Below are 24,141 nucleotides of genomic sequence, written 5' to 3'. Positions count from 1 at the left end.
CTGTGCGGGGGGGCCCCGTTGCACCGGCTATGTCGGTAACCCCCCCCCCCCCCCCGCACCCAACCTGTTGCGAGTGCGGGGTCCCCCCCCCCCCCCTTTCCCCAAACCGGGGTGCCGTCCTGCCGCTGCCCCCCCGCGGGGCCCGGCCGCCCCCCGGCCGCGGTCCGTGCGTCCCCCCCCCGCTTCCTGCGGAGCCTTGTGCGCGGGCGGCGGCGGCCGCCGTCCCCGCGCTGACGGCGCTGGCCCCCCGCAGGGCTCCGCGGAGCATGCCGCAGCGGCCCGGGCGGCGCTGAGCGCCTCGCCGCCCGCCCGCCCGCCCGCCGCGCTCCGCCTCGGCGCCTGCAGCCGCCACGTCCCGCCGCCATGAGCTCCCCGAGCGACGCAGGTGAGGCGGCGCCCGCCGAGCCCCCGGAGCCGGGGGCCGGGCCGAGCCGAGCCGGGCCGGGCCGGGCCGCCGCCGCGGGCCGGGCAGGGCTCGTTCCCGCGGCCTCCTGCCCGCCGGCGGCGCCAGGAATAGCTGCGCTGACGTCAAGGGCCGAAGCGCCCTGGCGGGCGGGGGGCCGCCGTCGGGGGGGGGGGGGGGAGGCATCCCATAAATATCCCGGCTATTAAAAGTCAGGGCTCGGATTAAGGCGCTGGTAAATAAACGTGGCTGCCCGTCGGGGGGGTTACGCATGGCCTGCGAGGGAGGAGGGGGCATGCGGGGACGGTAGCGGGATGCTCGGGGGGGTTGGTCCTGTCCTGCCCCCCCCCCCGCCTCCCCCCCCCCCCCAGCATCGCCACCATGGCCGAGCCAGTTCACATCACTGATCCGGCAGAAAGCAGCTCCCAGCCCCGGGCTCTGCTTTCGGGGCCCCGACGCGGTGCGGGCGGGTGGCGGCGGGGTTTGGGGTGGGGGGTTGCCCCCATCTTGGGGGCTCGTGGAGGGGGGGGAGGGGGATGTTGCTTGAATTTGTTTTCCGTGGGCGGGGGGGGGGGATTAATCCCCCGTGCCGTAACCCGGATTTTATTCCTGGCGGCGCTGATGCGGCTTAACGTCCGGAGCAATTAGGGTCTCCAGGCGGGGAGGAGGAGGGAGGCAGTGCTGGGGGGCGGGGGGGCTGGGGGGCCCGGCCCTGCGGGGAGACCCTGGGGGCTTAGGGTGGGGGGTGGTGGTCCTCAGGGGGCCCCCAGGCAGCGGGAGCCCAGCCCCTGCCCCCCGTCGCCCCCATAGCTGCCCCCACCCCCTTGCTTGAGCCCCAAATCTGCGTTTCGGCAGCGCAGCTGGACCCCCCCCCCAACCAAGGCAAGCAGGAGTGGGGAGCAGTGATTTCCCCGGTTTCTGCGACGTGGCTGTATTTTTTTTGGGGGGGGGGGGGAGGTTGGCTCCCTCGTGCCTCATCGCCGTGCCGGAGCCGGCGGCGGGCGGGCGTCCCCCGGGTGCGCCGGAGCCCGGCTCCCCTAGCACACTGCCCTATTTATAGCCGGCTCCTCCCGTGCTCCGGCTATTTCCAGCCGCCCTCGGCGCTCGCCGCCTCCCGGGACGCCGGGAACGGCACGCGGCGGCGAGCGGCGTGGCCCCGCGGGGGCCGGCAGCGCTTTTCCGGCGGAGCCCGGGATGCGGCTACGGGCGCCCGCTCGGCGCCGCGCCGGGGTGCTGCCGTGACGGTGCCGGAGGCCGCCGCGTCCGTCACCGGCCGCCCGTCGGGACCCGAGGGGGTGTCTCGCCGGGCCCCGCCGCGGCGCCCGCCAGCCCCCGGCATGCTCCTGGTGCCCGGGGCGCCGGCGGCGCCCGCCGCGCTGCAGACCATCTACGAGACGGAGCCGTGTTTGCCCGCAGACGGCGCAGCCGGCCGCGAGCCCGCCCTGGAGCTCCTGTCCCGCGCGCAGCTCCGCGCCGCCCTCCCCGCCGCAGGTGAGTGCCGCCGTGCCGTGCCGTGCCGTGCCGTGCCGTGCCGTGCACTCGGCCTTTGGAAAGGGCCGCGGCGGCGTGCTCCGGGAGCGCATCCCGCGCTCGCGGCCGGGGCGGCCCTTGCCGCGGGAACCCCTCGCCGTCTTTTCCCACGGCACCGGGCGCTCGCGGCGGGCACGGGTGACGCTGCTCTGGCTGCGCCGGCGTCCCGAGACGGGTGCCAGGCCGGCTCCCGCGGGCGGCTTTGCACCCGGGCATCCCCAGGTGCAGTGCTTCCACCCCCGTGGGCTCCCGGCCCCGCGCGGGGCTCTGGCGGCAGCTCCGTGGCCGGTCCCGGAGCCGGTGCTCTGCACGAGCCGGTGCTCCGAGCGCTCGCCGCCGCCTGCCAGCGGCTAAGAATACCCGGTGGGTATTTTTAGAGCTGGATCTCTGAGCCGCTTATCTCTGCCAGGCGGGTTTTAGCACCGTGCCGCGAGCGATGCCGCTCCGGCGCGGGGCCCGGCAGCCGGGTGGGGGGAGCTCCCGGGCGCTTTTTTGCCCTCTCTCGGGGTGGTTTTGGGCGTGGGGTTGGTGGTGCGTGCTCGGCGCTGTACGCGGCGCCGAGGTGGGAGGCGAAGCTGGGGCCGACAGGGCTTGCTTGGCCCCAGGAGCCCTCGACAGAGCCAGTGTTGGGGCTCTGCCCTCCGGGAGGCGGCGCAGGGAGGCTGGTGCCCGTCCCCGGGGACGGTGGCACGTCGGTGCCGACGGCAGGGCGCCGGCCTTGCTGCTGCTGGGCCCGGGTGTTTTGACACGTGCTCTCTGTGCACGGGCATGCATGGGGGGATCTGGGCGTGCATGGGAAGGGTCTCGCTCTCCTTGCGTGAGTGTGCATGGTGGGGTCTGGCTCTCCGTGCATGAGGAGGTCTGGCTCTCCTTGCACGGGTGTGCATGGCAGGGTCTGATTCTCTGTGCACGGGGAGGTCTGGCTCTCCTTGCACGGGTGTGCATGGCAGGGCCTGGCTCTCCGTGCACGGGAAGGGCCTGGCTCTCCGTGCACGGGAAGGGCCTGGCTCTCCTGGTGCGAGTGTGCATGGTGGGGTCTGGCTCTCCGTGCATGAGGAGGTCTGGCTCTCCTTGCACGGGTGTGCGTGGCAGGGTCTGATTCTCTGTGCACGGGGAGGTCTGGCTCTCCTTGCACGGGTGTGCACGGGAAGGGCCTGGCTCTCCGTGCACGGGAAGGGCCTGGCTCTCCTGGTGCGAGTGTGCATGGTGGGGTCTGGCTCTCCGTGCATGGCGGGATCTGGCTCTCCTTGCACAAGTGTGCACGGCGAGGTCTGGCTCTCCTTGCACGGGTGTGCGTGGCGGGGCCTGGCTCTCCATGCACGGGGAGGTCTGGCTCTCCTTGCACAAGTGTGCACGGTGGGGCCTGGCTCTCTGTGCACGGGGAGGTCTGGCTCTCCTTGCACAGGTGTGCACAGGGAGGTCTGGCTCTCCTTGCACGAGTGTGCACGGCGGGGCCTGGCTCTCCGTGCGCGGGGTGCCAGCTCTCCCGTACCTGCGGCCGGGGGGCCGCGGGGCCCTTCCCAGTACCGCCAGGCCCGTCCTGGGAACCCTTTTGGCTTTGCTGGGCCCTTGGATGCCAAGGGGTTAATCGGAGCCCGTGGTCCCCTCCTGGGCCGGGGGTCCTCACCCCCCCCCCCCCCGCCGGGGCCAGGCCCGAACCGGCGCACGGGGTTGGCGGCCAGGCGGCGTGGCAGCCCGGGTGGCCCCTTGCCAGCCCAAACCACTTCAGAGGCGCCCCTAAGTGCATGTTCGCCTGGGGCCGGGCCGGCTCCGGCCCCGGCTCCGGCCCCTCCTGGGGTTATTTTTAGGCTGCTGCCAGGCGCCGCTGCCCCCCCCCCCCCAGTGGGCACCGGGGCTATTCTGCCCCCTGGAGCTGGGGGGTGCCAGGCAGCGGCACTGGCTAGCACTGGGAGGGGAGTGGTTGGTACTGGGGGCTGGTACCGGGAGGACTAGCTGGCATTGGGAGGGGACCGGTTGATACTGGGGGGCTGGCACTGGGAGGACTGGTGGGTACTGGGGGTGTGTTTGTTAATTGAGGGGCTGATCATCACTGGGGGGGGGGCTGGCTGGCACTGGGGCTGTTTGGCCTTGGGAAAGGGCCCGGGTTGGTACTGGGGGTGGGTTGGTACTAGGGGCTGTTTGGCACTGGGGAGGGTAACTGGTTGGTACGGGGAGCTGGCTGGAACTGGAGATGGGGGCTGCCTGGCACTGGGGAGGGAGCTGGTTGGTACTGGGGGCTGGTTTGCACTGGAGAAAGGGACTGGTTGGTACTGGGAGCTGCATGGCCCAGGGGACTGGGGCTGGCCGGCACAGTGGGGTGGGGGGCTGGCCAGCACGGGGGAGGTTGGGGGTGGGGGCTGGCTCGCACGGGGGGGGGGGGTGTCAGCCGCCTTTGCCCGCGCGCCTGGGCGCGGTGACGTCCGCGGGTCCGTCCCGGGCGCGCGTCAGTGCCCGACGCGTTGCCGCGCGCGGCGGGGGGGCCGGGGCACATTAGCATGCAGCGCGCGCCCCCCGCCCCCGCCTTCCTGTTTGCATGGGGCCCCGGCGTCCGGGGCGGGGGGAGGAGGGAGGGGGCGCCGCCCCGGACGCCCGGGTTCCCTCCTGGGGGGTCTGATGGAGGGGGTGTCGGTGGTGGTGGGGGGGGTGGAGCTGAGCCGTGCCCCCACATCTGGGTTGGTTTTGGAGAGCTCTTGTAGATGTTACAGGCTGGGGTGTCACGGGTGGGGGGGGGGGGACAAGGTGATATTGGGGGGCTCGAGGGGACCCTGGGCCTCCCGGGGACTCCTGGGCCCATCGTTGTCCTTAGAGCTGGCAGGGGGGCCCAGGAGTCCGGGCTGCCGGAGCGTCCGTCCCCGGGGCGGGCTGACGGGGCCGTGCCGGCAGGGGCGGAGGGGCCGGCGGAGGCGTGCGGGGCGCCCGAGGCGTGCGGCGAGCGCCGGGGGCCGGGGCTGGACGCGGCGCTGGACGCGGCGGCGCGGGAGCGGCAGCTGCAGCGCGAGCTCCTGGCCCTCAAGCAGCAGCAGCAGCTCCAGAAGCAGCTGCTCTTCGCCGAGTTCCAGAAGCAGCACGAGCACCTCACGCGCCAGCACGAGGTGCAGCTCCAGAAGCACCTCAAGGTGGGCCGGCACCCCGCCGCGGGGCCCCCCCAGGGCTGCCGGGGGGGTGGTGGGGTCATGGGGCATCTTGTAACCTGGGGTGGTGGAGCCCTGGAGCATCTTGTAACCTGGGGTGGTGGAGCCCTGGAGCATCACATGCTCTTGGGTGGAGGAGCCTTGGAGCATCACCTCCTGGAGGGATGGAGCCGTGGGGAGGGTTTAGGGGTGGTGGAGCCCTGGGGCATTGCCTGCCTCGGGGTGACAGAGCTGTGGGGTATCACATAGCCCAGCATGATGGAGCCGTGGGGGAAGGATTGGAGGTGACGGAGCATCACGTAACCCGGGGTGGTGGAGCTGTGGGGTATCTCATACCCCAGGGTGGTGGAGCTCTGGAACATCTATACCCCAGGCTGATGGAGCCGCAGGGAGGGTTTGGAGGTGATGGGCTCTGGTCATCCGTCATGTACCCTGGGGTGATGGAGTCATGGCGAGGGATTGGGGTGATGGAGCCATGGGGCATCACATACCCTTGGGGTGATGGTGCAACTGGGAGGGGATCAGGGGTGATGGAGCAGTCGTGGTGGGGATCGCGTACCCCAAGGCGGTGGAGCTGTATGGGGCAGCTTAGGGGGTGATGGAACGGCATGGGGGGGTTGGGTGGCAGGTCACCCTCCTGGGGCGACAGAGCCCTTGTAGGGGGGGGAAGCGATGAGACCCGGGGGCCTGATCCGCCGAGGGGGAGGGGAGATCAGAGGGGTCGGGCTGCTTCCCCGCACCCCATCGGTCGGGGGGGGGCCGGGCCGGGGGCCGGGGGCCGACGCCGTCGCCGTGCCCCCGCAGCAGCAGCAGGAAGCGCTGGCCGCCCGGCGGCAGCAGGAGCTGGAGCAGCAGCGGCAGCGCGAGCGGCAGGAGGCCCTGGAGCAGCAGCGCCTGGAGCAGCTCCACGCCCTGCGCACCAAGGACAAGAGCCGCGAGAGTGAGCGCGGGCCGGGCCGGGGGTCCTGGGGGGCAGACGCGGCGCCCGGGGGCTGCGTGGGAGCCCGGGGTGATACAGGGCCTGGGGGGAGATACAGGATTCGGGGACTAGATGTGAGTCTGGGGTGATATAGGGTCTGAGGGGGGTGCATGCAATTCTGGGGTGCTATAGGGCCCAAAGGGGCAGATATAGGGTCTGAGGGGGGGGGTGTATGCAATTCTGGGGTGCTGTAGGGCCCAGAGGGGCAGATATAGGGTCTGAGGGGGGTGCATGCAATTCTGGGGTATTATAGGGCCCAGAGGGGCAGATATAGGGTCTGAGGGGGAGTGCATGCAATTCTGGGGTGCTATAGGGCCCAGAGGGGCAGATATAGGGTCTGAGGGGGAGTGCATGCAATTCTGGGGTGCTATAGGGCCTAGAGGGGCAGATATAGGGTCTGAGGGGGAGTGCATGCAATTCTGGGGTGCTATAGGGCCCAGAGGGGCAGATATAGGGTCTGAGGGGGGAGTGCATGCAATTCTGGGGTGCTGTAGGGCCTAGAGGGGCAGATATAGGGTCTGAGGGGGGTGCATGCAATTCTGGGGTGCTATAGGGCCCAGAGGGGCAGATATAGGGTCTGAGGGGGGGGTGCATGCAAGTCTGGGGTGCTATAGGGCCCAGAGGGGCAGATATAGGGTCTTGGGGGGGGGGGGGTGCATGCAAGTCCGAGGTGACACAGGGTCCGGGGTGGGGGGCAGATACAGGATCTGGGGGTGCACATGCATTTGTGTGTGTGTGGGGGGGGGAGGCGATCGGATTTAGGGGGCGGCCGTGGGTGCGGGCGCGGGGGGCCGTCCCCGTCCTCGCGCGCCCCAGCCGCCCGCCGCCGCCAGGCGCCATCGCCAGCACCGAGGTGAAGCTCAAGCTCCAGGAGTTCCTGCTCAGCAAGACGAAGGAGCCGGCCGCCGGCGCCCTCAACCATTCCCTCCCCCAGCACCCCAAATGTTGGTAGGTCGCCCTCGGGGACCCCCTGCCCCCCTGCAGCCGGAGAGGGGGCCCAGGCGTCCTGGCTAACGCCGCGTCCCGCCCGGCTCTGCGCAGGGCTCACCATACCTCGTTGGACCAGAGTTCCCCTCCGCAGACGGGCAGCCCGGGCACGCCGCCGTCCTACAAGCTCCCCCTGCTCGGCACCTACGACAGCCGGGACGACTTCCCGCTGCGCAAGACCGGTGCGTGAGCCGAGCGGCGCGGGGCTCAGCCCGCCGTGCCGCGCCGCCCGCCCGCCGCTAACGCCGCTTCTCGTGCCCTCCCGGTGCCCGCAGCCTCCGAACCCAACCTGAAAGTGCGCTCGCGGTTAAAACAGAAGGTAGCGGAGCGGAGGAGCAGCCCGCTGCTGCGCCGGAAGGACGGCACCGTCGTCAGCACCTTCAAGAAGCGCGCCGTCGAGATCACGGGTGGGTGCCGAGCGGCCCCCCTGCACCCCACCCCACCCCACCCCACCCCGCGCGCCCGGGACGCGCCGTGGGGCCGGCTCGGTCCCCGCGCGGGGAGAGAGGGGCAGCGGTCGGTCGGACCGGCCGGCCGGCCGGGGCTCCTGGGTCCGCTCTCGGTGCGCGCGGGCGTTTGCACGCGCGCGTGCTCGTGCGGGCCGGGGGCCGCCCGTGACGCCCGGCCGCCCGCCCCGCAGTGTCCTCGGTGTGCAGCAGCGCGCCGGGCTCCGGGCCCAGCTCGCCCAACAGCTCCAACAGCGCCATCGCCGAGAACGGCTTCACCGGCTCCGTCCCCAACATCCACGCCGAGGTAGGCGCCCGGCGGCACCGCGAGGACCGTGGGCACACGCGCGTGCTTGCACGCTCGGGGGCCCCGGGTGTGCATGCGACGGGTGTGCGGCGCGAGCCGGGGGTCACCTTGAGCCGGCTCCGGGTGCCGCAGAGCCGCCTCTGCCTCGCATCCCAATCAGCCGGCGCCGCGGCGGGGCCGGGTCGGGCCGGGCTGGGGGGGCTCCCCGCCGTGCCCCCCCCCCCCCCCCCCTCCGGCGCCTGAGGCCCCCCCCCCACCGTTGCTCCCGCTGCACCCCGGCCGCGCAGCAGCTCCTGCCCCAGCACCGAGCCCTCGCCCTGGACGGCGCCGGCCAGCTCAGCCTCTACACGTCCCCGTCCCTGCCCAACATCTCCCTGGGGCTGCAGGCCACCGTCACCGTGACCAACTCCCACCTCAACGTGAGTGGGGCCGGCACCCCGTGGGGTCGGGTCGGGGGGGGGGGGACCCTGCGCCCCAGCAGGGCGGCGCAGGGGCCTGGTGTCGCGTGGGGTCACCCTGGACCCCCCCTATGTCCCCTGAGGTTGGTATGGGGACCTGGCCTCCTATGGGGCCGGAGTGGGGACCTAGCACCCCGCGGGGGTGGCGTGGGGACCTGGTGTCCCTGGGGTGGGGTGGGGGACCTAGCACCCCGCGGGGGTGGCATGGGGACCTGGTGTCCCTGGGGTGGGGTGGGGGACCTAGCACCCCGCGGGGGTGGCGTGGGGACCTGGTGTCCCTGGGGTGGGGTGGGGGACCTAGCACCCCACGGGGGTGGCATGGGGACCTGGTGCCACGCAGGGGGGGGACTGACGGGCCAGGGTGGATGGGCTGGGGGTGTCACAAGCCGGGAGCCCAGGCGTCCGGGCTCGATGCCGCCCGGGACCCCTTCGTGCCTCGGTTTCCCCACGGCGCGACACCGAGACGCGTGGGGCGAGCAGCAGCTCTCCGGTGTCCCCAAAGTGGGGGCAGAGCGCGGCGGGCTGGGGGCGGAGGGGGGCAGCCAGGCTCCGGGGACCCTTGGGGCTGTGGGGGGGGGGGGCTGCCAGACCCTGAGCCGCCCCCCCCCCCCTCCGGCACCGCAGGCGTCCCCCAAGCTGCCGCCGCAGGCGGAGGCCGAGCGCCCGGCGGTGACGGCGCTGCGCCCCGGGGCCGCCCTCACCGGCAAGTTCCTGAGCACCTCGTCCATCCCCGGCTGCCTGCTGGGGGTGGCCCTGGAGGGGGAGGCGCCCGGCCCCGCGTCCCTGCTGCAGCACGTGCTGCTGCTCGAGCAGGCGCGCCAGCAGAGCACCCTCATCGCCGGTGAGTGCCGGCCCTGCTCGCTTGCACGCGCACGTGTGTGTGTGCACGCGCACGTGTGCGTGCACGCGCGTGCATGCACGCATGCCCCCCCCCCCCCCGCGCGTGCCCCGCTCACGGCGGCCGCCTCCGCAGTGCCCCTGCACGGGCAGTCGCCGCTGGTGACGGGCGAGCGCGCGGCGGCGGGCGCGCGGGCCGTGAGCAAGCTGCCGCGCCACCGGCCCCTGAGCCGCACGCAGTCGTCCCCGCTGCCCCAGAGCCCCCAGGCCCTGCCCCACGGCGCCCTGCAGCACCACTTCCTGGAGAAGCAGCAGCAGGTCCAGCTGGGCAAGGTGGGCGCGGGGCGGCCGTGGGGCAGGGGCTGGCGTGGGCGTCCGTGGGACAAGGTGGCCGTGGGATGACCACGGAGCAGGGGCTGGCACGGGACAAAGTGGCTATGGGACAAGGTGACCGTGGGGTTAATGTGGACCGAGGGCGGGTATGGGGTGGCCGTGGGGCATGGGATGACGTGGCCACAGGGTGACGGTGGGGCAGGGGCTGGTATGGGGTGGCCGTGGGGTGATCACAGAGCAGGGGTTGGCATGAGACGAGGTGGCTATGGGGCAAGGTGGCCGTGGGGTTAACGCAGACCAAGGGTGGGTATGGGGTGGACGTGAGATGAGGTGATCGTGGGGCAGAGGCTGGCTTGGGGTGACCATGGGACAAGGTGGCCATGGGGTGATCATGGAGCGGGGGCTGGTGTGGGGTGACCATGGGACAAGGTGGCTGTGGGGTAGGGGCTGGTGTGGGGGTGACCGTGGGACAAGGTGGCCATGGGTTGACCATGGGGCAGGGGCTGGCGTGGGGTGACTGTGGGACAAGGTGGCTGTGGGGTGACCGTGGGGCAGGGGCTGGCGTGGGGTGACCGTGGGACAAGGTGGCCGTGGGGTGAGGCGGCTCGGGCAGAGGAGCCGGGGCTGGCGTGGGGCGGCCGTGGGGCTCGGTGGCTTTCTGAGCGTTGGGGTGCCCGCGCCCCAGCTGCTCTCCAAGCCGGGCGAGCTGGCGCGGCAGCCCACCACCCACCCCGAGGAGACCGAGGAGGAGCTGACGGAGCAGCAGGAGCCGGCGCCGGGCGCCGGGGGCCCCCCCGGCCCGCCGCCGGCCCTCGCCCCCCCGGACGCCGGGGGCCCCCCCGGAGCCGCTGCGGGAGGCCGAGGGGCCCCGCGACGAGCCGGGCGACAGCGGGGACGAAGCCGAGGCCGCCGGGAGCCCCGAGGTCGCCGAGCTGGGTGTCACCTACAAGCAGGTGAGTCCTCGGGGGGGGGGCCCTTGGGTGGGGGGTGGGGGGGGGGGACCCCGCTGCAGCCCCAACGCCACCAGCTCCCCAGTCGTCCCCTGCACCACCTTTGCACGAGGGGCCCTTGCACGAGGGGGTCTCGCCCGGCCGAGGCGGCTCCCCCGGCTCCGTTGGGGGCCCAGACCCCCCCCCACTCCCCGCCCCCCCCCCCGGCCCCGCGCGCTGCCGCAGCGATGACTCGGAGGGGCCGTGAGTCATCGCCGCCCCCGCGCCGGCCTCTCGGCTCCGCCACCCCGCGCCGCGGCCCCCCCGCTCGCCCGCCCGCGGCCCCCGCCGTGACTCATCCTCCCCCCCCCCCCTCGCCCCGCTGCCGGCCCCCCTCCGCGGCGCGCCGGCCCCGGCACGGGCACGGCCTGGCTGCAGGCACCTGCGCGAGCGTGTCGCACGGCGGGCGGGCCGTGGCGTGGGCGCACGTGGCGCTGCCACGCCGGGCAGCGAGGGCACCTGCCTGCGGCCGCGGGACGGGCGTTGGGGCACGTTGCACGTGATGCGTGCGTGCGCGTTGCATGTGCTGCGCGTGCATTGCCCGTGGGTGCGTGTGCATACGTTGCTTGTGGTGTGTGCGTGTGCATTGCATATGCTGCGTGTGCATATGTTGCCCGCGGTGCATGCGTGTGCATTGCCCGTGGTGCGTGTGCATACGTCGCCCGTGGTGCGCGTGCGTTCTCATGGTGCGTGTGCATATGTTGCCCGTGGTGCGTGCGTGTGCGTTGCCCATGGTGCGTGCGTGTGCATTGCCCATGGTGCATGTGCATGCGTTGCCCATGGTGCGTGCGTGTGCATTGCCTGTGGTGCGTGTGCATTGCGTGTGGTGTGTGTGCATGCATTGCCCATGGTGTGTGTGCACTGCATGTGCTGCGTGCGTGTGCGTTGCCCGTGGTGTGTGCGTGTGCATTGCCTGTAGTGCGTGCATTGCCCGTGGTGCGCGGGTGTGCGTTGCCCATGGTGCGTGTGCATTGCTCGTGGCGCGTGTGCCCGCGGCGCCCGCCCCGGCGCTCAGGACCCTCCCCGGCGCAGGTGTTCGCCGACGCGCAGCCGCTGCAGCTCTACCCCGCGGCGCCCCTGGGCCTCCTGGCGCTGCCGCACCAGGCGCTGAGCCGGACCCAGTCGTCCCCCGCCAGCGCCGGGCTCAAGCCCCCCGCGCCTGACGCCCCCCCCAAGCACCTCTTCACTACAGGTAGGGGGGGCGGCGGGGGCTGGGGCCAGGCCTGGGGGTGTCCCTGGCCCGTGGGGGTGTCCGTGGGGTGTCCCTGGCCCGTGGGGGTCCCTGGCCCGTGGGGGTGTCCATGGGGTGTCCCTGGCCTGTGGGGGGCCCTGGCCCGCAGTGGGCCCGGGGGGGTGCCCTGGCCCGTGGGGGTGTCCGCAGGGTGCCCTGGCCCGTGGGGGTGTCCATGGGGTGTCCCCAGCCTGTGGGGTGCCCTGGCCCGCAGTGGGCCCGGGGGGGGGTGTCCCCGACCTGTGGGGGTGTCTGTGGGGTGTCCCTGGCCCGCAGTGGGCCCGGGGGGGTGCCCTGGCCCGTGGGGTGTCCATGGGGTGTCCCCGGCCCATGGGGTGCCCTGGCCCGCAGTGGGCCCGGGGGGGGTCCCCGGCCCGTGGGGGTGTCCCTGTCCCCCAGTGGGTTCGTGGGCGCCCCTTTCCCACGAGGGCGTCCGCGACATGCCCCCGTCCCTCGCTCGGCCCGGGGGTGCCCTGGTGTCCCGTATCCCGCGGGGCGTCCGGGGGACCTCGGTGGGGCGGGGGGCGCCCCGCGCGGCGGTCGGCCCCGGCCCAGCGCCCCGCCGCGGCTGGCCCCGCGCAGGCGTCGTCTACGACACGTTCATGCTGAAGCACCAGTGCGCCTGCGGGAACACCACCGTGCACCCCGAGCACGCCGGGCGCATCCAGAGCATCTGGTCCCGCCTGCAGGAGACGGGGCTGCTGGGCAAGTGCGAGGTGAGCGCTGGGTGCGCGGCGCGGCTCGGCTCGGCTTGGCACGGCTCGGCACGGCGCGGCGCGGCCCGCCCCCCCCTCGCTCGCGCTCAGCCCCCTGTCCGTCCGTCCGTCCGTCCCTCCGCAGCGCATCCGGGGCCGCAAGGCGACGCTGGAGGAGATCCAGACGGTGCACTCGGAGCACCACGCGCTCCTCTACGGCACCAGCCCCCTCAACCGCCAGAAGCTCGACAGCAAGAAGCTCCTGGGTAGGTGCCGGCGTCGCCGGATGCCTGGGCCCCCCCCCCGAGCCCCCCCCCCCAGGCTCTGGGGGCGGCGCGGTGCCCCGTGTCACCGCGCGCTCTGCTCCGGCAGGTCCCATCAGCCAGAAGACGTACGCGGTGCTGCCGTGCGGGGGCATCGGGGGTGAGTGCGCGGCGGGGTGCGGGTGGGGGGCTTGGGGGGGTCCGGGGTGCGCCGGGCCCCGCTGACATTCCCCCCCCCCCCCCCCCCCGCCGCCGCCGCCGGCGTCCCCGGGCAGGTGGACAGTGACACGGTGTGGAACGAGATGCACTCGTCCAGCGCCGTGCGCATGGCCGTGGGCTGCCTCGTGGAGCTGGCCTTCAAGGTGGCCGCCGGCGAGATCAAGGTGAGCGTGCTGCCGTGCATGCGCGTGTGCGCGCGTGTGCGTGCGTGCACGTCCTGGCGCGGAGGCTCTGCGTGCGCTTGCACCGCCCTGGTGCGCGGTGGTGCTCGTGCGCGCCTGCGCGTGTGCCCGCTGCTCCCGTGCGCGCTTCCCCGGGTGTGCGCGGTGGTCCTCGCGTGTGCACGCCGCTCTCAACGCGCGCTTCCCCGGCTGTGCGTGACAGTGCTCGCGCTTGCTTGCACACGTGCCCGCTGCTTTTGTGCACGCTGCCCCGGGTGCGTGCAACGGCCCTCGTGCACGCTGGCCCTCGTGCACACCCCCGTGTGTGCGTGGCCTTGCACAATCACCTGCAGCCCTGGGAGCCCCGCCGGGGTCTGCAGAGCACCCCGGGCGCAGCGTGGGGAGGCGGAGGTGAAGGTGCCCCCCTCCTGCACGCGCACGTGTGTGCACACGCGTGTGCCCCTGTCCTTGCAGAACGGCTTCGCTGTCATCAGGCCCCCAGGGCACCACGCGGAGGAGTCCACGGCCATGTGAGTGCGAGGCTCGCCGCGGGCGGGGGGCAGCGGTGCCCGGGGGGGTGGCCCGGACCCGATGGGGTCTCATCCTGCTCCTCCTCCTCCTCCTCCTCCTCCCCCCCCCCCCCCCAGGGCTTCTGCTTCTTCAACTCGGTGGCCATCTCGGCCAAGCTGCTGCAGCAGAAGCTCAGCGTGGGCCGTATCCTCATCGTGGACTGGGTAAGGCGGCGGGCGCGGGGCCGGGGGGGGGGGGGCCCGGGGGGGCGGCCCTGACGGCGCTGCTCGCCCGCCGCAGGACATCCACCACGGCAACGGCACGCAGCAGGCCTTCTACGGCGACCCCCCACGTGCTCTACATCTCCTGCACCGCTACGACGACGGCAAACTTTCTTCCCCGGCAGCGGGGCGCCCGAGGAGGTGAGCGCCGGAGCGGGGCGTCCCCTTCCATATCCCCCCCCCCCAAAAAAAAATCCCTCGCCGGAGCGGGCCCAGGCGTCCGGGCTGGGCGGGCGGCGGGGGGGGCTCAGACACGGCTCTGCCCAGGTCGGCAGCGGGATGGGAGTGGGCTACAACATCAACATCGCCTGGACGGGCGGCGTGGACCCCCCCATCGGCGACGTCGAGTATCTCACCGCCTTCAGGTGGGCGCCGGGGGGCCGGGCGGGGGGCCGGGGCTGCGGCGGGGTCGGCGCTGACGCCCCCCCCCCCCCCCACCCCCCCCAGGACCGTGGTGATGCCCGTGGCCACCGAGTTCTGCCCGGACGTGGTGCTGGTGTCGGCCGGCTTCGACGCCGTCGAGGGTCACCTCTCCCCGCTCGGCGGCTACTCCGTCACGGCCAAATGTGAGCGGGGGGGGCACGATGCTTGGGGGGGGGGGGGTCGTCACCGCCGCGTGCGTGTGTGTCCCCGTCCCCCCCCGGCACGCCGCCTCCGTGCCCGCAGGTTTCGGCCACTTGACCAAGCAGCTGATGGAGCTGGCGGGCGGCCGGGTGGTGCTGGCGCTGGAGGGGGGCCACGACCTGACGGCCATCTGCGACGCCTCCGAGGCCTGCGTCTCCGCGCTGCTGGGCCTGGAGGTAGGGCGCCTCCGTGGGGGGGGGGTCCGGCCCCACGGCCCCCCCCCCCCCCCCCAAACCTGACGGCTGTGTGTGGGGGGGGGGGGGGGGTTGGGGGGGTCCCGGCCCCGCTCCCTGCCTCGGTTTCCCCGCAGCGGGGCCGGGAGCCCCCTCGAGCCCCCCACCTTAGGGGACGGGGGGGTGGGGGGGGTGTCTCGGCGCCGCCCCCCCGGCTCTGACGCCTCCTCCCGTGTCCCCCCCCGACCCTGCGGCGCCGGCGCAGCTGGAGCCGCTGGATCCGTCCGTGCTGCAGCAGAAGCCGAGCGCCAACGCCGTGGCCGCCCTGGAGAAGGTCATCGAGATCCAGAGTGAGCGGCCCCGGCCGGGGGGGGGGGGGGGGCGGAGGGGACCCCCGGGGGTCTGTCCCTGCTCGGGGGGGGGGGTGGGGGCCCAGAGGGGACCCCTGGGGTCTGTCCCTGCTCGGGGGGGAGGGGCCAGGGGGGACCTCCGGGGTCTGTCCCTGCTGGGAGGGGGGCAGGCAGAGGGGACCCCCGGGGTCTGTCCCTGCTCAGGGGGGGGGGTTGAACCAGGGGGGTCCTCAGGGTCTGTCCCTGCTGTGTAGGGGGGGTGGGCTAGGGTTGGGGGGGGGGATCCCCGGGGCCTGTCCCTGGGGGGGCTCCAGGGGGTCCCCGGGGCCTGTCCCTTCTTGGGGGGGGGGTTTCACTGGGACTCAGAGGGGCCCCAGGTCTGTCCCTGCCAGGGGACCCAGGGCTTGGGGGGGGGGGGGTCTGTCCCGGGGTGGGGTGGGGGGGGAAGTGCAGAAGGGGGGCGCCCCAGAGGCTGTCCATGCCGGGGGTGGGGGGCACCCAGGGCTCGGGGGGGGGGGGGGGGACACCCTGGGGTCTGTCCCGGGGGGGGGGCCGCAGAAGGGGGGCGCCCCAGAGGCTGTCCATGCTGGGGTGGGGGGGCACCCAGGGCTTGGGGGTGGGGGGGACACTCTGGGGTCTGTCCCGGGGGGGGGGCCGCAGAAGGGGGGCGCCCCAGAGGCTGTCCATGCCGGGGTGGGGGGCACCCAGGGCTTGGGGGGGGGGGGACACCCTGGGGTCTGTCCCGGGGGGGGGGCCGCAGAAGGGGGGGCGCCCCAGAGGCTGTCCATGCTGGGGTGGGGGGCACCCAGGGCTTGGGGGGGGGGGACACCCTGGGGTCTGTCCCTGGGGGGGAGGTAGGGGGGGGGTTGGACCACCGGGGGGGGGGGGCAGGCCCTGACCCCCCCCCCCGGCGCAGGCGCGCACTGGGGCTCGGTGAAGCGCTTCGCGGCGGCCGTGGGCCGCTCGCTGCTGGAGGCGCAGCAGGGCGAGGCGGAGGAGGCGGCGCCGTGACCGCCATGGCGCTGCTCTCCGTGGGCGCCGGGGGCAGCCCGCGCCGCGCCAGGTACGGCCGCCCCCTCCGTCCGTCTGTCCGTCCGTCCGTCGGGGCAGTGCACGGAGCTGCGCGCGCTCTTGCGGGATGCCCGTCCGTCCGTCCGTCCGTCTGTCCGTGGGGGCTGTGCCTGGAGCTGCGCGCGCTCCTGCGGGGCTGCCCGTCCGTCCGTCCGTCCGTCCGTCCATGGGGGCTGTGCCTGGAGCTGCGCGTGCTCCTGCGGGGCTGCCCGTCCGTCCATCCATCCATCCATCCATCTATCTGTCGGGGCCGTGCCCAGAGCTGCACGTGCTCCCGCGGGGCTGCCTGTCCGTCTCTGTCCACCCGCCCGTCTGTCCATCCGTCGGGGCCGTGCCCAGAGCTGCACGTGCTCCCGCGGGGCTGCCCGCCCGTCTGTCTGTCTGTCCACCCGCCCGTCTGTCCGTCCGTCGGGGTCGTGCCCGGAGCTGCGCGCGCTCCCGCGGGGCTGGCCCGTCCATCCATCCATCCATCCATCCATCCATCCATCCGCCCGTCCGTCGGGGCCGTGCCCGGAGCTGCGCACGCTCCCTCCCGTCTGTCCATCCATCCATCCGCCCGTCCATCCGTCCGTCGGGGCCGTGCATGGAGCTGCGCGCGCTCCCTCCGTCCGTCTGTCCATCCATCCACCCGTCTGTCCGTCAGGGCCGTGCATGGAGCTGTGCGCGCTCCTTCCCGTCTGTCTGTCCATCCATCCGCCCGCCCGTCCGTCCGTCGGGGCCGTGCATGGAGCTGCGCGCGCTCCCTCCCGTCCGTCCGTCCGTCCGTCCGTCGGGGCCGTGCCGGGCGGCTCAGGCCGCGCTCGCTCTCCCTCTGCCCCCAGGGCCGCGGAGGAGCCGATGGAGGCAGAGCCCGCGCTGTGAGGCGCCGCGTCCCGCCGGCGGTGACCCCCGTCCCGGGGGACACCCTCCGTTCCTGGACGGAAACACGGACAGGGAGGGGAAAAAAAAGGAAAAAAAAAAAAAGGAAAAAAAAAAGGAAAAAACCACCACAACAAAACGCTAAACGGAAGGAAACTGAGAGGGAAAAAAAGAAAAAAAAAAAATGAATATTATTTTCTTTTTCTATTAAAAAGAGGAGAAAAAATCCCACGTCCTGTTGGACTCCAGCTCCACGCGGTGTTTGCGGTCGTGTCTCTTGTGCAGCATCCGGGTCCACCAGCGTCCCCGCCTCGTCCCGCGCCGTCTGGCCGTCCGTCCGTCCGTCCGTCTGTCCGTCCGCTGGTTTTGATTCTTTCCGCCGTCGTCCGTTGGGTCTTTGCGTCCCTCCTCTCCCGCTTTCCCCGGCGTGCTTCCCCGGCGCGGCGCGGGCGGCTCCGGATTTGTTTTTTCATTTTTTTCCTCCTTTTTTTCCCCGCTCGCGCCGAACGCGGCCCGGGGGAGCCGATGGGAAACATTCGTGCCTTTAATTAAGTCATTTTTTTTAATGCCTTAATTTCTCTGTGATTTTTTTCTTTTTGGTTCCTTCTTGTTTTTTTCTTTTTCCCCCCTTCCCCCCCCCCCCCCCCCCGTTTCGGAAAGGGGGGAGGCGCCTGGCTCGCCTTTCCGAGGGCCGGTTTTTGCGGGGTGGGGGGGGGGGAAGGTTGGGTCTCACCCGGGGGCCTCGTCTCGCTGTAAATAACTTGGGTTTCTCGTCCCACGCGCGCAGACCAGTGACGGATCCCGCCGTGTTTGTCGCCATGAAACTTTGTCCGTTCATAAAAAAAACAGAAAAAAAAAAGAGAGGAAAAAAAGGCAAAAAAAGAGAAAAAAAGAACGTTTTCTTTTCCTGTTACTTCACCAGCTGAAAGGGACTCAGAGCGATTTTAGCTTTAAAAGAGAGAGAGAAAAAAAAAAACAAAACAAAGGTATATAATTTTATTACAGATGTATTATTTAATAGTATTTTTTTAATGGATGCTCCGGCCGCTGGTCCTCGGGGCGGGCGGCGGCGGGGGGGGCGGCGAGCACGGGAACGGCGCTTTGCGTTTTAAGTTATTCCAGGGCGTTTTGCCAGCGGGGGGGGGGGTGGGGGGGAGCAGCTCTGTGCCCCAAATCGCCCCCCCCTTCCCAGGTCCTGGCTTGGGTGTGGGAGGATGGGATTTTGGGGGGGGGGGGGGGGTCCAGGGACCCTCCGGCCTTGGGAATCGAAACCGGGGATCCCAGTGGCCTTGGAGGGGGCTGCCCCAAAGTGGGGGGCGTCTCCTCCGTGTCCCCCCCCGGCGCGGGGCGCAGGGACGAGCCCGGCGGAGCCCCGCGGTGGGGGGGGGGGGGGGAGGCGGCGCGGGGGCCGCGGCGCCTGGGGCCGGCCCTCGCCCCCGCCGCCGGCTCTGCCTCCGTTTCTTTCCCGGCTGCGCGACGCCCGCTCGCGCGCGCTCCGTATGGTTTTTCCGTTGAGTATTTTGTAACATGTTACCGATGTTCGTCCTTGTATAAATAAAACTGTTTCTGGCAATAGCCGGTGGCGCCGCTCTGCGTTTGGGGGCTTGGCCCCGAGGGAGGTGTTGGGGGCACGCGGGGCATCGGCTGGTCCCTGGGTGGGGCTGGTGGGGGTCCCAGCCCCATCGCTGCCCCCTCCCAGGCCTCCTGCGCGGTGCCGGGACGCGTCCGGCACGGCGGCGTCCGCGGGCTCAGCCGGGCTGCGGGGTCTCCGCCACCCCCCAGAGTCAGGCCCGGCCACGCTCGTGCCCCTGCTCGAAGGACTCCGGACCGGCAGGTGAGTGGAAAAAGCTTTTATTTGGTTAGAAACATGGCCATGGGGCATGGCGCCGAGGACAGGCAGGGCCCCCGGGGGGGGGGGGGGGGGGCGAGGGAGCCCCATGGGGGCGGGAGGGACGCGGGTACCGCTTTGCATCCCGGGCGCGACCGGCCTCTCCGCGGCACCCTGTCCCGGCGGGCACGGGTCACCCATGCCGCGTCCCCAGCCCCGCAGAGCACGGGGTAAATAACTGGCTTTTTGTCCCAAAAGCGGGGTTGGGTGCGGGCGGACGTCCCCAGCACGGAGCGACCAGCGACGGGCGCAGCCGAGGGCAAAGCCGGGAGGGAGCAGCGGGCTCCGGAGCCGGGGCGACAGCGGGAACGCTACTCGGAGTGCGGGGAGCCCCGCGGGCAGGCGAGGACGAGCCGGGGCACGAGCCCGGCCACGAGCCAGGGCCCCGCGGCGTACTTGAGGAAGCTGGCGCCGTACCACAGGGCCACGTCCTCCGGCTGCGGGAAGCCGCGGTGCAGCGCGTGCACGGCCGCCACGGCCAGCACGGCGCAGGCGCCCCTCTGCCGCGGGGCGAGCCGCTGCGCGGGGCAGCCCGCGGCCAGCCCCAGCCCCAGGGCGCTGCCGGCGTCGCGGCACACCGACGTGAAGGGCCGCGTGTCGAACCGGAGCCAGGCGGGGTTCGCGCACCACTTGGTGGCCAGGCGGATGGACCTGCGGAGGGAGCAGAGGCGCGATCGCGGTGGTGGGGGGGGGGTGACTGTCCCGTTTCCACCGCCCCCCCCCCCAACGAAAGGGGACGCGCCACGGAGGGAGCGCTCCGCATCCGCTCCAGCACGGAGGCGGGCAGGACGGATCCCTGGCCGGCGAGCGGGGCAGAGCACTCACCAGTCGATGTCGACGCCGGCGACGATCATGAGCTGGTGCAGGGCGACGGCGCTCAGCAGCAGGCCCAGCGAGGCGCGCACGAAGAAGCTCAGCGTGCGCCCGGCCACGGCGCGGGCCTGCAGGCCCCAGCCTAGGGCCACCCCTGGAGAGCGAGGACGGGCCGGCTCGGGCATGGGGCTCGCGGCCGCGGGCAGAGCGACCCGAACCGTCCCGGCCCCCGCGCCACTCACCCGCCAGGATGCCGCCAACCACCTGATGCGGGAAGTGAGCGAGGACGAAGACCCGCGAGAGCCCCACGGCCAGGAGCAGGAGGGCGTAGGCGGTGCAGGGGATCAGCTTCGCCACCGCGCTGCAAGGCAAGGAGGGTGAGCGGCAAGGGTGGGAGCGCTCTGCAGCAGCTGGGGCAGGGCTGGATCCCTCCTTGGCAGGAGGGACGAGAGCAAACACCAGTGAGGAAGGCAAAACAGCGAGGTGGGGTTGGTGGGGGTCTCCAGGGCTTTGCAGGGGACCAGCTCGGTCTCGGCCTCCTTGTCCCCCCCACCGCTGCGTGGCCCCCTGCAGCGAGCCAGCTCCTCAGACCCAGGGATCTCTCCCTGGCCACGGGTGCTGGCGGATTAGGCAGGAAGGGGCTTAGTGCGGGGTGAGGTCCGTGCAGAGCCGGCAACGCCAGCAGGGTGGGGGGGGGATCACCCCGGCCGCACGGACTCACCTTCTGGAGTGCCTGGAAGCCAGCGCCGTTAGGGCGGTCACGAGCGGCCACAGGGCTGCCCCCGTGATCATGCAGTGGCCGGAGGGGCTGCCTGCGAAGGGGAAGCACGGGACGCTGAGCAAACCGTCCCCCCCCCCCGCTGTGGACGGCGCGGCGGGCGCGCTGCCGGGCAGCGCAGCATCACCGGCAGCCCCACGGCAGGGCTGCCCCAGAGGCAGCACGGAGCTGCTAAACGCCATCTCCCGTCCCCGTCGACGCCTCCCCGGCGCGGTCTCGCCAGCACACGCCTATTTAGCGAGGATGCCTGTGAGGTTTTCACGCCTCCGTGCCTAAAGCTAGGTTTCACGTGGCTTCAGCCCAGGGTCAGCAAGCACAGGACGTGCCCCCGGCACGGCGGCACCCCTCCACCAGCCAGGATGTGCGGGACTGAGCCGGAGGGCAGCGGCTGCACCCCGGCTGCTAGGCTGACCCGTCTTTGCCCTGCGTTCCCTCCTGGCTGACAACCAAGGGCCAAACCCAAGACCCCATCCTGGGGACACGGGTGGAGGGAGGCAAAACAGCATCTCCAGAGCGAGCCGGTCGGCGCCTGCGGGTCAGGATGCAGCGTCGCCTGCCCAGGAAAACGGGCAGGCAAACGGCCCTGTGAACGGGGCAGGCCGGGCAGAAAGGGCGCGGGAGGCTCCGGCGTCCCTGCCGCCGGCAGACTCTCCTGCGGGTTTCCTGGCCCCAGAGCCGCCTGTGCTCTTTGCACCTTGCCAACGGCCGTGGCACCCGTCCTGCTCCCCGCCGCTCGCTCGTTTGCTCCGCTGCGAGACGCTGGCTGATGAACAGCGTTCCCGCTTGGCACGTCCTGCCAGGCCACTGGCAGCCTCTGGCCACAGCGACGCAGGCCGAGAGCTGCGACGAGCTGTCTGCACGGGGCCTAGAGCACCACAAGGGACAAGATCTCCCGGGCTCCTAAAGCGCCATCCACGCAGGGCAATCGCAGCGCTGTCCTACGGATGCCTGCGGCCCGCCAGCCCCTCTAGTTCTGGCAGGACCCACTGCATTTAATTCTGTAGCGGATGGGTAAATTCCTGTTTTACGGATAGGAAACAGGCAGCTGGCCAGGAAAGAAGCAGCAATGCCTTCTCTAACGCTAGCTTTGCAGGGACAGTCTTCCTAGCTCCTAGCAGCATCATCTTTATAGAGCTAAATGCTGGCAAGAGAACATGTAATCGCTGAAGACACCTCAGCTCTAAGATCAGCCAGACCGGCAGGTTCCCTGGATCCCTCTACGCCCTTGAAGCAAACAGAGAATTGTCCAGTGCTACTCTGTTCCCCTGCGTGGTTTCAGCTCCATGCTCTCCCTTGTTGTGTCCTGCTAATCCGGGATGCCTCTGGCTGCCCCTCTGCAGCCGGAGCAGCGTGTCAGCGCGCGGCAGCACGCTGAGGATGTGTCACCCCAAGTCGGGACCCCCTCATTCTGCAGGATTCTCCGGAGATGCGAGCCGAAGGTTTCGCCTGTAACTCACCCGGTCCTGTTTCACAGGAGACGGGGAACTGGTGCACTGGGATCGGCTGGTCCTTGAAGAGTCTCGATTCGTGGACCCACCAGAACGGGCGCTCCCCAAATAAGAACCTGGTGGATAGAAGAACAACAGTGAATTGCTACTGAACAAACCGGGCCAGAGCCTTCACCGCCCGCGTGGACCCTCTGGATTGGAGAGCCTGCTCCACCGGCAGAGCCTCCTCGGCTGCGCTACGGACTGCGCCGCGGCGTCCGCAGGAGAGCAGAGCCCGACAGAGCCAAGCCGGGGCAGAGGATCAGGTGGCAGCTTCCCACAGAGGGGGTGACAGCGATCCTCGGCTTAGGCAGCCCCTAGATGTTGGCTCCCTTCCCACCCCGGCACGCAGCAGCAGGGGAGGAGGGCAGGTTTCTGCCTGTTCTTACGGCTCCCGGGCCACCAGCTGCAGCTCAGACCGGCGCGGTTTTGTCTGTTGCGAACGTCTGGCATGTGCGCTACCACCGGCGAGCTGAGCTGCGGAAGCTCCGCGTGCCTTCAGCACAGCACGGGCAGGAGCAGCGCAGGTGCCCAAAGGCTCGCGAAGCGGGAGCCAGCGATTGCGTGTCTGCCCTGCCAGCGTACCCGTGCCGCGACTCATCCCGCAGGGATGAGCTAGGGGGACAGGCACGCTACGGCGGGAATCTGGGCGCTCTGCTCACCATTTGAAGACCACGTTGAGCCACTCGGAGACCAGGCCAATCCACAGCACCAACACCCCCACCTTGCGGTCGAGAAAATAGGCGAGAGGGAAACAGATGGTGAAGATGCTTTTGGATCAGCCAGGGAGGTCACCGAGAGCCAGAACTTCTCCAGCCAGGGCGGCCCCGACTGCAGCACCTCCGCGAAGCGGATTCCGGTGGTATACAGCACGTCCATCGTGCCAGGCTGGAGGGAGGCAGCGGGCGTTAGTCTGCAGAGCAGCCCGGAGGGCAGCGATGGGGCTCAGGAAAGGGGCCGGAGGTGCCTCCTCGAGGCCGGGCGCGCTTGTCGCACCGGCTGGCCGCTGTGCCGGGACTCACCCGGGGGTCTCCGAAGCTGGCACGGGTTCACGGAGCGATTTGATCATACCCCGGGAAGAGTCCAAGGAGGACTGTTAACACCACGATGCGCCCTGCAGCTCCGGAGACCCCAGGGTCAGGGCGCCCAGGCCGGGCCCCGCTCAGGGGGCAGCTTGCCCCAGTGCCCCCCCCCCCCGCACACAACTGCCCCCAGCCTGGTCCCAGTGCCCCCTCCTGCACACAACTGCCCCCAGCCTGGTCCCAGTGCCCCCCCTGCACCCAACTGCCCCCAGCCTGGTCCCAGTGCCCTCTCCCGCACACAACTGCCCCCAGCCTGGTCCCAGTGCCCCCTCCTGCACCCAACTGCCCCCAGCCTGGTCCCAGTGCCCCCCCCTGCACACAACTGCCCCCAGACTGGTCCCAGTGCCCCCTACTGCACACAACTGCCCCCAGCCTGGTCCCGGCGCCCCCCCTGCACCCAACTGCCCCCAGACTGGTCCCAGTGCCCCCCCTGCACACAACTGCCCCCAGACTGGTCCCAGTGGCCCCCCCCTGCACCCAACTGCCCCCAGCCTGGTCCCAGTGCCCCCCCTGCACACAACTGCCCCCAGACTGGTCCCAGTGCCCCCTCCTGCACACAACTGCCCCCAGACTGGTCCCAGTGCCCCCCCTGCACCCAACTGCCCCCAGCCTGGTCCCAGTGCCCCCCCCTGCACCCAACTGCCCCCAGACTGGTCCCAGTGCCCCCCCTGCACCCAACTGCCCCCAGACTGGTCCCAGTGGCCCCCCCCTGCACCCAACTGCCCCCAGCCTGGTCCCGGCGCCCCCCCTGCACCCACGTGTCCCCCCTGGCTCCCCTGCCCCCTCCCCTCGCCCCTTACCCGCCCTGTTTCCCCCAAAGGCCCGTTGCGCCTCCCCCGCCCAGCTGCCCCGGCCCCCACGCCCCTCCCCGCCCCCAGCGGACCCCCCGGCCCCACTGCCCCTCCCCCGCCCCTCCCCCGCGCTCACCCACCGCTCCCCGCCGCCGGCCGCGGCCGCCCGCCCCTTCCGCCTACACTTCCCAGCAGCCCCAGCGGCGCCGGCCGGCTACGGGGCGGCCCGAGGGACACGCGGCGCGGCGCGGCGCTTTCGCGGCGTCGCGCAGCCCCGCGGGGCGAGGCGGCTGCGGGCGCGGGCCGGGCTCGGCGAGCCCCTGCGCGGCGGCGCGGGCGGCCGGTGCCCGGCGGCGCGGGCGGCGGCCGGCGGGGCCGCGCTCCCCTCCCGCAAGGTCACGGCGGCGGCGGCGGCGGCGGCGGCGCGCGCGCGCGGTGACGCGGCGGCGACGCGGCGGTGACGCGG

General features: G+C 71.9%; 2 protein-coding genes across 2 annotated transcripts; one reads left to right on the top strand and one right to left on the bottom strand.

Moving 5' to 3' along the window:
- Positions 1–311: 311 nt before the first annotated feature.
- Positions 312–16,839, top strand: HDAC5 (histone deacetylase 5). Its single transcript, XM_062595361.1, is given in 28 exon segments — positions 312–385; positions 1,820–1,894; positions 4,817–5,049; positions 5,869–6,004; positions 6,877–6,991; positions 7,085–7,212; positions 7,306–7,437; positions 7,671–7,783; positions 8,074–8,202; positions 8,866–9,082; positions 9,215–9,411; positions 10,097–10,364; positions 11,416–11,592; positions 12,214–12,347; positions 12,472–12,592; positions 12,699–12,749; positions 12,866–12,972; positions 13,444–13,500; positions 13,617–13,703; positions 13,780–13,866; positions 13,869–13,901; positions 14,028–14,125; positions 14,208–14,326; positions 14,427–14,560; positions 14,823–14,907; positions 15,824–15,907; positions 15,910–15,970; positions 16,800–16,839. Coding segments are annotated over 28 exon segments (3,240 nt in total). The 5' UTR covers positions 312–363.
- A 1,832-nt stretch (positions 16,840–18,671) lies between these two features.
- On the bottom strand, positions 18,672–23,929 carry G6PC3 (glucose-6-phosphatase catalytic subunit 3). Its single transcript, XM_062595868.1, is given in 8 exon segments — positions 18,672–19,375; positions 19,550–19,691; positions 19,780–19,898; positions 20,259–20,349; positions 21,773–21,879; positions 22,465–22,573; positions 22,576–22,690; positions 23,816–23,929. Coding segments are annotated over 7 exon segments (1,014 nt in total). The 5' UTR covers positions 22,682–22,690; positions 23,816–23,929; the 3' UTR covers positions 18,672–19,035.
- Positions 23,930–24,141: the final 212 nt, after the last annotated feature.

The sequence above is a fragment of the Rhea pennata genome, chromosome 26, assembly GCF_028389875.1.
Source record: "Rhea pennata isolate bPtePen1 chromosome 26, bPtePen1.pri, whole genome shotgun sequence".
NCBI lineage: Eukaryota > Metazoa > Chordata > Aves > Rheiformes > Rheidae > Rhea > Rhea pennata.
This window is presented reverse-complemented; position numbering and strand designations above follow the sequence as displayed.